At 43.4% G+C, this 11,973-nt stretch overlaps 1 protein-coding gene across 1 annotated transcript in view; it reads left to right on the plus strand.

Annotated features, from left to right (window-relative positions):
- The window catches only part of HEPHL1 (hephaestin like 1), a 36,629-nt gene extending 27,622 nt beyond the window's left edge, over positions 1-9,007 (plus strand). The window contains exons 14-20 of the mRNA XM_005434716.3: positions 642-782; positions 3,746-3,852; positions 4,298-4,520; positions 5,250-5,389; positions 6,005-6,164; positions 7,495-7,575; positions 7,653-9,007. Of these exons, the coding sequence (XP_005434773.2) occupies positions 642-782; positions 3,746-3,852; positions 4,298-4,520; positions 5,250-5,389; positions 6,005-6,164; positions 7,495-7,575; positions 7,653-7,855 (1,055 nt within the window). The 3' untranslated portion in view covers positions 7,856-9,007. The remainder of the gene's footprint in view (positions 1-641; positions 783-3,745; positions 3,853-4,297; positions 4,521-5,249; positions 5,390-6,004; positions 6,165-7,494; positions 7,576-7,652) is intronic.
- The last annotated feature ends 2,966 nt before the right edge of the window (positions 9,008-11,973 follow it).

An 11,973-nucleotide genomic window follows, 5' to 3' on the forward strand; every position in this document is an offset into this window, starting at 1 on the left:
TTTTCCAAGTTAGAGAATTCATTCTCAAACATGTATAAGGAATTTCCAAAGAGTACTATCAGAAAGGATGCCAAAAGGGCAATTCCAGGATTCACCTTAAATTCAGAGCATGCAATGTGCAGGAGACTCTTGTGGGCAGATTAAGTCAATATTAAGGGCTGGATTTGTGTCTGAAACTGGGCAAGACAAAATTTTATGCGTGTCATAAAATAACCATCAGCTTATGTTTTTTTTTATGGGGTGAGAAGCAGGCAACAACTGGTCATAAAGTAGCCACCACTCTCTAGGAATATATTTGTCATTTCCTTTTTTGCAGTACAAAAGTAAAAAAAAATAGTTAAGAAATAGAATTTTCAAAGATGCAAAAATCATCCACAAGAGGTTTCCCTAAAACCAAGCTGTCCAAGACCTGTCTCCGGAGAGAACAATTATTGACTGAAAAGAAAAAAGATTATTTATATATATATGGAACTTTTTCATCAGCCCAGATAACAAACCAATTTTGATTGCTTTGCTGGAAGAACAATAAAAGCCCAAGGGTTTTGAGAAAGACCTTGGCTCCTCTCTTAGGCCAAGCTATTGAGAGTCTGTTAAATTCAGAAAAGCAGCATTAATCACCAGCATCTTCCATTTTAATTTAGGGCCATTACTCCATGCTGAGGTTGGTGACTCTGTACTGATCGTATTTAAGAACAAAGCCAGCAGGCCTTATTCCATAAGCGCACACGGTATAGAAGAAGTGGGTTGTGAAGAACAACCTGAGACACCACTTACTCTCCCCGGTAAGGCTCTTTGGTTTTTGTTTTTGTGGTTTTTTTTCTTGAGCTACAAAGGCTGTATATAAAAGCATATTAACATATGAATGATAATCCCTTTGTCGAGTTTACACATACCTGTATGTTCTTACTGGCATAATAAGCTCAATGTTTATTCAGATACAATTCTGTGTTGTTATACAAGTAGGTTCTTGAACAAGTGAGCATGTTTGGGCAGAGAATGAGCCTTTGTTCCTATCAGGCATAGAAAGAGGAATGTAGTATCACTGGACAATCTCCAAAAAAGGCCGAAGCAGGTCCCTAACCATGGCGAGGGAAGTGTAAGCCAGCACTGCATTTGGCTCCAGACTGAAACTCTCACAATGTTTTAAAAACTGAGAAACTCAGTGGTAGAGTTGCAGTTGGCAATATTAACTCTGACTCTCTTTCAATCTACACAGAACTGGCATTTGCATTCAGAGCCGATGCATTAAATGCAAAAGGTAGATGTCGTGTGAATTAAAAGTCTTTGGAAAAGTTTACCCAGTATGCCTCAGTTTCCAGTAAGGAAAACAGTGGAAAATAGTTCTCAAAGCACTGAAATTTTTCATATAGAAAAATACCTGTCAAAATGTTTGTACTTCAATTTTTATGTTGGGTTTTATATTTTAGTAGGAAGTCAGACTCAAATCCTGGCATTATAGTAAATATAAAACGTACATGCCTTTCTTTTCCACCACCCATGCAACTTTTTTCACAGTTTTTGTGAGCTTCAGTGAAAAACTAAATGAAAAGAAAATCTGATGCACTAAATCTTTTTTTTGCAAGAGACATTTGCAAGATGAAATGTTTTTCCTGTAAACAACTCTATCAATACAGTACAATCACACAGAAATTAATGGCCAAATGTGAGCCAGCATCTGCTTTGCTGGAGTTTGACCTGTGATTAATATATGAAAAAAAAAAAAAAAAGAAAGAAAAAAAGAGGTGATTTATATGATTCCCTTGGGGTTTTTTATTTGCTCCATGATGTTGATGCCGTTTTGTTAACAGTTGAGGTGTAGCACTGGAAACACTACTGTCATGTCTCCTGTGTCCACATGGGAGCAGGCTTGGAATGAGTTAGACAAGGAAAGGTTTCTGCGTTTGACAGTAAGACAAAGGCAAGTACTCTTCAGCAAGATCTAAGGACAAACTTTTCCTTAGGATTTTGGAAGCAGCAGTTAACACAGAACACGAGTCTTTCAAATCAAGCATAATTCTGGGACACTTTAGTCCCCATCACCATCATCTAGAAATCCTTGCTGCCTGATCCTGGATCAGGCTGGACTACTCTCCCCAAGCTTCCCAGAGCCCGTCTAGTTCTACTAAATCCTGAACAAGTCATCAATCTGATTTATGTCCTGCTAAATTGTGCTCCTGATAGCACTGCCAGCTCCTGAAGGGACTGTGGGTGGCATGGTAAAGAGATGCAGAGAGCAGATCCATAGAAGCCTAACCCAAAACAGCTCTCAGCTACCACAGCTTTGTCCTCTCCCTGTCCATTCCTCCATTTACCCAGCAGCAAAAAGGGAGAAAATATCCATTTTCCTCTTGTTTATCAGTCTTTTCAGGGCTTATGCTTCATTTGCATTTCAAAGATATGTCTTTGATGCCATTTGAAGTGTCTCAGATTTTAAGTAGAGTGGAGATTTTTCCATCTAAAGCTTCCAAATGTGCTGAAGTGATGAGTAAAAAGCAAGGAAGTGGTGGAGGATCATGGCCAGACTCTCTTCTCACATCACACCCTCTAAAAAGGAGTGATGACGTGAAGGTTAGATACAGGTAGATAACAAACTCTTCCCTAGTGTATGTCTCCATGGCATGAATGCCTCCGAGATTTCTTGTTAGTGTTTTCTGTCGTATTAGTGTAGTATTGTGCCTTGAAAGCCTTTCTGATCTCTGCTAAAGTGTGTAAATCCATGCTGTAATGAACAGAACATGCTTGTCCTGTTGCAATATTACAACGTTCATGAGACTCATCTCATATAGCATGATATTTGAGAGTCACCATTTCTTTTTTTGGAGTTATTGTTATACAATAAAACCCACTATTGCATGATCCAGCAAAATAGTGTAGTGGCTCAGTGACATAAAACTATGCTCGGTCACTTCACAACCATTTTAAGATTGAAAACTCTCCTTTGCTCTGATGCCAGCTGCTGTTGGCAGCTGTTGGGTTGTGTCTGTACTAAGAGCACGACCAAGAGTTCTGTGATTTCCTTGTTTTCTCCTGACTTGTAACATGCCCCCAGCTGTTCTTGGCTTTTGTCACCCTGAAAGACTTTTGGGCCAGGGACTGCCTGGCTCAACACTTCTTGTGGTGTTCTTGGCAAGGTGTTGACCACATCTTGGTCTCCTACCTTCCCCTGAAATACTAACAAAAAAACCCCCCAAAACAACAAAGCAGGGAAACACAGCATAGACAGTTAATCTGAACATAGATGTGTTTGTGTTCAGTGCAGAGAACTGACCCTCACCCAAATAGATAATTTCTCCATCAGATTGTTCTGTTTTTTTAAATCAGAGGTCAGGGAATCTCTGCTCAGGGAGGACATGGCAGAGGTGATAGCTTTTGGGATGGGCAGGGGTCCTCTGGTAGTTGCTGAGAGAAGTGGCTTAGTGGAAGATGAAAGGACCCTCCTGTTGCTCCCAGTCCGCAGGCTGGTATGTACTCAGCTCTCCTCTCCTGGCCCAGAGCTGGTCCACTGCTGCAGCACTGTGCAAAATCCCAGTGGCAACTGCCTCATCTTTGTGCCCTTTTCAGCTGAGAAAGTCCAAGAAACATTTTCTGGAGCTTGACTCCCAGCATCTTCAACTGCCCTTAAACATCAGCATCCAAGATCATTGATCTGCTACAAGTTTTGCTCAAAGAGAAAGATGAAGAGTCCTGTCTCCAAACTTCCATCTGTGGGATGCCGCTCTTGGTAAAATTGTTCTCTCTGTTTCAGGGGAAATAAACACCTACAGATGGAATGTCCCAGAACGATCCGGCCCTGGTAAAACAGATCCAAACTGTATCACTTGGGTTTATTATTCAACAGTGAATTTTGTAAAGGTAACCAAGAAATGGTCATTAAAGATTGCATTGCTTTGGCTAAAGCATCCTGCCTTGCATAATGTTTCTGAAAGGATCCTCCTTCACATTTGTGTGAGGATCACAAGTTAGGGGAACAATTTATAGATGCTTTGTCTTCTTTGATTACGGTTGCACATGCCTGGGTAACTTAATCTACTGAAATCCCTAGGGATACATCATAGTAATGTGATTCCCTCCATAAAGAATAGTTGAAGGGGTTTTGAGTGAAGGCAAAACATTGCTTTGGTACATTAACATAGGTGCTTGTAGTGAAAAAGAAAGATATCTCTAATCAGACAGTAATTTTTTTTCTCATCTGATAGGAAAATAGAATTTCATCTTTATTTAATCTGTAGTTAATTTGTATCTATTTCATAACTGAGTGAAGTGAAAATTTGTAACACATTTTTTTTTTTTATTTCAGGACACGTACAGTGGTCTGATTGGGCCTCTTGTAGTTTGCAGAAAAGGAATTCTAGATGAGAGAGGCCTAAGGAAAGACATTGATCGTGAATTTACTCTTCTGTTTATGGTGTTCGATGAAAATGAATCCTGGTACTTGAAAGAAAATATTGAAACATACCTTCATAAGAATCCTGATGATTTTAATTTCACTGAGAACTTCGTAGAAGGCAACTGCATGCATGGTATGTAGGACTCAAGTGACAGCAGCCAAGGGGATGGTAGTTTATTTTTCAAAGCCCTTTTAGGAAGACATTGGACTCAGCCTGCAATTACCCAACCGTGTGACAGCTTCATAAACTGCAACTCTGGAAACAAAAAGATTTCATGACACCCAGCCAAGATACATATTTTTCTAACTAGATCATTTAATCTTTTACTCTTGGGAAGAGGCTGCCCTGCCAGAATTCCCTTGTCATTTGTGAGCTGCGTTCCTTGCAGGTTTGTTCTGTAGGAGCGTTAAGGATGTTATTTCAAAACTGTGGCTGTAGTAGCAACCAGCCCAGGAGCCAAACAGAAAAGACTGGATAGGAGCAGGAACAGCCCTGGTAAAGCAAACATCTCTTTCTACAGATGGTACCCATTTTAGGCAACTCTATTCCCTCTTTTTCCATGCAGCTTCTCGACATTCAAGAGTTTGATCTCAACCAGTAAAAAACCTACCTGATGCTTTTTTAAGACAGAAAAAAGTGCTGCTATTCACTTACGTGATTTGTAGACTGAAACAAAAATGGGACAGTCTCCCTGCAATGGCAGTGGTCGCTATGGAGAGCCCTTGCCCTGGCCACACATGCCTGTCCCCTTTCTGCCTGGGCACCCCCTTCTCCCCAGAGAGACAAGGTGCCTGAAGTAGAAGTTATCATCACCCATACCATGTCCAGTTATCACTTAGTCCTATTTTGTCATTCTTCCAGCTATCAACGGGAAGATTTATAACAGTCTCCTGGGCCTAACAATGAATGAAGGTGATAGGACAAACTGGTATTTGATAGGAATGGGCAATGAAGTGGACATACATACAGTTCACTTCCATGCGCAGACCTTCATCTTCAAGGTTGGTAAAATTAGTGAAAGTAAAACCTTTGTTGTGTGATGAAAAATTTCTGCAAAGTAGTCTGGGTTCTATCCTGGTTTTTCAGCTTGGGCTTGGAGCTCTGGACTGATGCTGGGGTCAGTGGGAGTTTTGCATATGAAGGAAATACAGAATGAGATTCTTGCAAAGCTTCTGTTGTTCTGAGCCTGTTATGAACGTGAACAAATGTCACTATTAGGGGACATGGTTAGGTGGGTTAAAGTACATGTTTACCCTGGGGTATAAGGGAAGATACAGGGAGGAAATCAGAGAGAGTTATGTCTGCTTAGAGTATGCTTTTATGTTGTGACAGCTTGCTACTGGCAGGACTGTTTAAAAAATCTGTCTTTCAAAGAAACGCCTGTGCTTAACCAGCACTTGAAGTCCTCAGGAGGGGTCTTCTGTTGTTAATTAATTAGTTGATTAAATGACGGGTGCCCACAGACTTTAGTTTCCTTGGATGAGGCTCACTAGAAATGTGTAACAAGAAGCATTTGATCTGCCTTGAGGAGCTGAAAGTCTAACTGGAATATTTCAGTGCCTGTAGGGGGGTATTTGAGGCACAACCCTCATGATGCTGGTTTTGTCTTGCCACAGACAGATAAGGACCACAGAGGAGACGTATATGACCTTTTTCCTGGGACTTTCCAGACAGTTGAACTGGTAGCAGAAAACCCTGGAACATGGCTTCTGCATTGCCACGTAGCTGATCATATCCATGCTGGCATGGAGACAACCTACACCATCAATAAATCAGGTGCAGTATCAGAAACACGTCTGAGGCCTCCGAGGTGTTATCACAGCAGAGCGGATGGAAGGCAGGGAGGAAAGGAAGAGAGCTAACATCACCACTGCACCCTGCATGCCGGTGGGAAGTACCTGTGCATTACTGCCATGGCCAGTTAGCATCATCTAGGGACAGGACAAACACCCCTAGTTATATGGCAAAGTCGGTAATCTTTGCTGTGCTCTGCAACTTAAAAACAGCTGATGTTTGCAAGAGCCCATCTAAGACAGTAGCAGCCTGTGGCCTGTGGACCATTAGTCATCTGCAGGTGGAGCAGAAAACAACTGCAAAGCTATTTTTCTGCCTTGCTGCCACGTGATGTGAGGGAGGGCCTGCAGCCTGGCATGGTGCTGGTTCCACCCTGCAATCACTGCCAGCTGCCAGATCTATTTGAGTTCCTTCCTGCACAGGCAGAGACCAGCTGAGATACAAGAAGCTCCAAAAATTATTGTTCATCCTGTCCAAGATATAGGCGATCCTTTGACTAAGAAAAGTTGGCAAACTTTTTGAGTGGTGCTGGTCCCTTCCACCACCTGTGAGTGAAGCCAAAAATGCTTTGGGAGCCTCTCCACATGACATAATTTCACTAAACATCTGGATCCAGCATCTCCTGCCTGGGTCCCCACTGTGCTTGCTACACTCTTCTACAGGGGTTGCAACGGTGCCAGAAAGCACATCTCTTACCTGTAACCCTGTAGCAGCAGGATGAGAAAAGTAATGCCTAATGTAGCCAAAATACTCCTTCCTTGGATAAGGGGAATTTATTTTTACCACGTATTCATGCAGGCTGTGAAACTTCCAAGGAACAAGCAAATGCATAACTGAATCATAGATTCACAGAATGGTTTGTGTTGGAAGGGAACTCTGAAGATGACATAGTTCCAACACCTCTGCCATGGGCAGGGACACCTTCCACTAGACCAGGTTGCTCAAAGCCTTATCCAACCGGGCCTTGAACACTTCCAGGGATGGGTTGTAAACTTTCTCTGGGCAACCTGCTCCACTTCTCAGCACCCTCACAGTAAATAATTTCTTCCCAATATCTAATCTAGATCTACCCTTTTTCAGTTTAAAACTGTTGCCCCCCTGTCCCATTACTACAGTGGGCAGTGAAGTAACAGAGATGCCTATAGAGAAGGGGGATGTTGCCCACAGAACAGTAGCTGTGCTGATCTAATCGAGATTTCTGTTTAGATCAACAAGGTAGAAATAATCAAATAAAATCAACACTACTTTTGCAGAAGAGAAAAAAGTATTTATTAAGGCTTTCAACTTCATTATGCTGTTTCTCTCTCTGCAGAGTGGGAAGCTCCTTCAGAAGGAGAACTCACAACTGGAGCATATGATACAAGTACTGCAAAAAACAGAACCACTGCAAAGGGTAAGGATTTTTTAAAATGTCATTTAAAAATCTCGATGCATGCATAGATTTCTCATGAACTACTTATCTTTTAACAGATTACGACAGCAAATGGGGCAATTTTTGGGGCAAACCTCTGAGTCCTGGAGAAGCCAGCCTGATACTTGCAGCCTTTTTTTTCATTGGACTTGTTCTTCTATCAACAGTATTAATTGTCTTCTGCCTCATCACTCGCCAAGGAAACAGGATCCGTTACATGGCGCTGCATGACAAAAGTGCATTTCTTACAGATCCCCTGTAAATCCTCGCTTTTAGCATCATGTACAGAGCTGCACTGGATTTCATGACATGCTGCTAATAAAACTGGAACAAGATATATGCTGATAGTCCTACCCCATAGCCAGAGCTCACAAGAGTGAATATGAGCTCTAAGGTTCGTCTCCAAGAGTCACATACCACCCATCACCATTTCCACTTCTCTGGAGTTCAGTTGAGCTTTACCCAAGATCAAATTTGGCAGCCAAGCAGAGCAGCACACCTCATGGCATCCACACTGGCTGCACAGGATATCCATGGAGTGAGGAGCGGGCAGCGCGGCATCCATGTGCTCTGGGCAGAAACACGGGACTCACGCTAGGGAATAAATACGACCAGGGACTTTTAAAGCATGCTGGCTTCTGAAGGAACAGGTGTTAATCTGGAAGTCCTCACGGTTTCCCAAAGTCAGGCTCAATGAATTCACCAATATTTAAACGATTCTCCTTTTTTTTTTGCCCTGTTAAAGGAGGAAACTGTGCACCGGGGACAGATTTTTAAAGGCATTTAGGGACCTACCAGTATATTTTAGCACCTGATGGACTTCAGCAGTCCCCTGATGTTAGTTTCTAAAAGCTTTTGTTAATCCCTTTAAAAATCTAGCCCTGAGCACCCTCTTAGAACATTAGTTAACTTTGTAATTGCTGTTCCTTGTGGTCCTGATTCTTTGCACTGAGTAGCACCTCACTCCCTACCTGTAATGAAGCCACCAGGAGGCTGATCTTTGTGCTCTGCGAGGAAGACAGGCAGAACCAGGCCACGTTTATTGATACTTGAATGTTTCTAGCTCATTTTTAATTAGATAGCACTCATTCTTGCCTGCTCACATCAGCTACAGCTCTGGCAGAGGAACTCCAGAACAAACACATCTGTGAGACTATTTATCCAAATTTGGTTTTGAATGTAAATTCAGGTTGCTGGGATTTTATTTTTTTTCCACTTCTGTGTTTGGAATTATGTTCAACTGTAGGAAACTTTACTGCTCATCACTCTTATTGTAGCTTAATAGTGTCCTGGATTGATGTCCGGTTAACCAATATGTTCAAGTTTCTTTGATGTTTCTCAGTTATTTATCAGTTCTTTGTTTTCCCCAGTCATTTAAGAGCCACCACACAAGTGCGGCAGAACTGCAGGACTGAGCCCAAAGAGGAGTTATACCATAGCAATAAACACTTTCAGACTCCTCTAAATCTTCCCTTTGAGCTGACAAAAACAGATACTCTAAGCCCTTTCATCATTCTGGTTTGTAAACCTTAAAATTGTGGTCTTCTGTTCTGTGCAAAAACACTATCTGTCTCTGTGCAGGACATTTGCTCTCTGTATACACACAAAATTAAAGCCTTTCACTTCAACATACACTGTTAATAAAGGAAATTGTTTGGTACTTTCCTTTGAGAGTAGCTAATGTCTTTGACTTTTTAGAAGCAGAATCATAGATAACTTTTGACCATAGAACCTAGCCAGCCAAAGCAATTACAATGATAATAAAAATGTGGTTATTTCTATGAACCTTCTGGAACAGTTCAGTTCATCTGGCATGCTTCTCAGCTGGATGACAGCTGTGAAACAAGAACGAAGCCTCCAAAGGTCCTCAGGGCCTCAGGACATCACCACTGCTTGCCCAGTTGACACAGTCTGCCACAGAGAGCATGAAGCATCACAGCAAGCATCAAGCATTGATTTTATCATTTCCTGCCTGGTTCAGGACACGGTGCTGTGGTCAGCTGTGCCCCGACACCTGTATTGAAGGACAGCATCTGTGTTGGCCTGAAGCACTGATGAGAACAGACTAAAGCAACAAAATGAACACAAGAATAAAATGAACGAGTCACCAGGGCAGCCGTGCTGTCCACGAAGTGCTACAGGCTCTCGAGTGTGAAAAGTCTGGATTAGGAGCTTGGGTAGCAGTTGGGAACTGTACAAGTGACAAAAGCTTGGAAGGGGACAAATGCAAAAACAACCTTTAAAAACTTTCTGGAGGAATAAGCAGCTCTGATACCCACACAACGCAAGCTGGCTGAAACTGTTCTAAAAAAACCCAGAAAAGTGGCCAAAGGAACAAAACAGATTTTTTTTTTTTATTTTCTTCTTAAAGAAAATTGTGCTTCAGCAAGGTTTTTGAAGGACTCAATGTATAGATTAGAGGTCTGGATGAACAGAGCCTGCTTACATTTCCATAAGACATTTGAGAAAGTCCTTAGTTAAAGCTTCTTAGGGAAATGAAATCACCATGGGATGAGAGGAAGGGCCCACGGTGGTTAAATAGCTGGTTAAAAGATAGGAAAAAGTAGCCAGGTTTCATGTTGAAAGTCACTCATGGTGTGCTGCAAGGACCCCTGCTCTTCACTGTTTTCTGTAAGTGGTGTGAAAAAGGGTGACCAAGTTGAGTGACAATCGTAAGTACGTGTATCATGAAAAACTGGTGAAAAATAAAAGAGAAAATTTAGTACTGATACTTTTACAGTAGTACTTGTGGAAAAAAGCAATCCTAGATGTATGTGCTTCATACTGTCTAAGCATCTTGGAAGTGGGATCTTATTTGTAATATTTTAACGACAACATTATCTCCAGTGCTTTTTAGTGGGCAGAAAGGCAACAGAATATTAGGAATCAGTAGGAATTAAGAACAGAGCAAACAGAAAAGCTTCATACCATTACGTAAATGTCTGGGGCACCTGCATCTCGAATGTGGCATGAGTCACATCCCCTGGTGCCATGCAGGAGAGGACGCAGCAGCAGCAGAACAGCACAGAAAGCACAAGAAAGGGAATCGGTGTTGTAGAACAGTTTCCATATGAAGAATGATTTCAGCTTGGAAAAACAGAAAGAACAACTGAAAGCAGGTAGGACAGTGGTTTTATAAAAAGAGAGTTGGGTGGAGAAGGGAGTGATTTGTCCCTTTTGGCAGAAGTAGTATGAGCTAGGGGAGTGCTACATGCAAAGCACAGCACAGGAGTTGGCTCTTTAGGGGGTGGACAGGCACCTGTGTAACTCCTGGTCTGAGGGGGCTGAGGATGCTCCAGGCTTACAGATGTTCAGGAAGCAACTGGAAGAATATAAGGGTGCAAATGAATTAAGGGTTACTAAAGATGAAGGCACCCCACTGACTCCCACAAAAAGTGATTTGGGATATGGCAGTGGTGACCAAACACTTTGGGTGGGGAAAATGCCACTGCACATGGCGCTAGATAGATTAAGGGCTTGGGGTGTCTGTCTGACAGGGTGGGGACGTATGTGCTGAGAGCTGGGACTGCTCAGCCTGGAGAAGAGGTAGCTCAGGGGGATCCTAAGAGTGTGTGCAAACAACATAGTGCAGATGGAGCCAGCCTCGTCTCAGCGGTGCCCCATAAGAGGACCAGAGGCGATGGGTGCAAGCTGCAATACGAGCCTCCATTCCTGGGGGACACCTGAAGGTGCCTGGCACGGCTCAGAGCCCCCTGCTCTGAGCAGGGGTTGCATGACCCCACCTGTGCAAGGATGGCATACAAATTGGTGAAACATTCCATATTTTTTGCCCAGGTGGCCAAGAAGGCAAATAACATCCTGGCTTGTACCAGAAACAGAGTGGCCAGCAGGACAAGGGAAGGGATCGTCCCCCTGTACTGGGCACTGGTGAGGCCACACCTCGAATGCTGGGTTCAGTTCTGGGCCCCTCACTGCAAGAGGGACACTGAGGTGCTGGAGCGTGTCCAGAGATGGGCAACGGGGCTGGGGAAGGGTCTGGAGCACAAGTCTGATGGGGAGCGGCTGCGGGAACTGGGGGTGCTCAGCCTGGAGAGGAGGGGGCTGAGGGGGGACCTTATCGCTCTCTACAGCTGCCTGACAGGAGGCTGTAGGCAGGTGGGGTCGGTCTCTTCGCCCAGGTAACAAGTTACAGGACAAGAGGAAAAGGCCTCAAGCTGTGCCAGGGGAGGTTGGATGGGAGATGAGGAAAAATGTCCGCTCTGAGAGGGTGGTGAAGGATTGGAACGGGCTGCCAGGGAGGTGGCGGAAGCACCAGCCCTGGAAGCGTTTAAGACAACCTCGATGCGGTGCTTAGGGACACGGTTCGGCGGTGGCCTTGGCGGCTCTGGGTGGACGGCTGGCCTCGGCGCTCCTGCGTGC

This window comes from Falco cherrug, chromosome 2 (genome assembly GCF_023634085.1).
Source record: "Falco cherrug isolate bFalChe1 chromosome 2, bFalChe1.pri, whole genome shotgun sequence".
NCBI lineage: Eukaryota > Metazoa > Chordata > Aves > Falconiformes > Falconidae > Falco > Falco cherrug.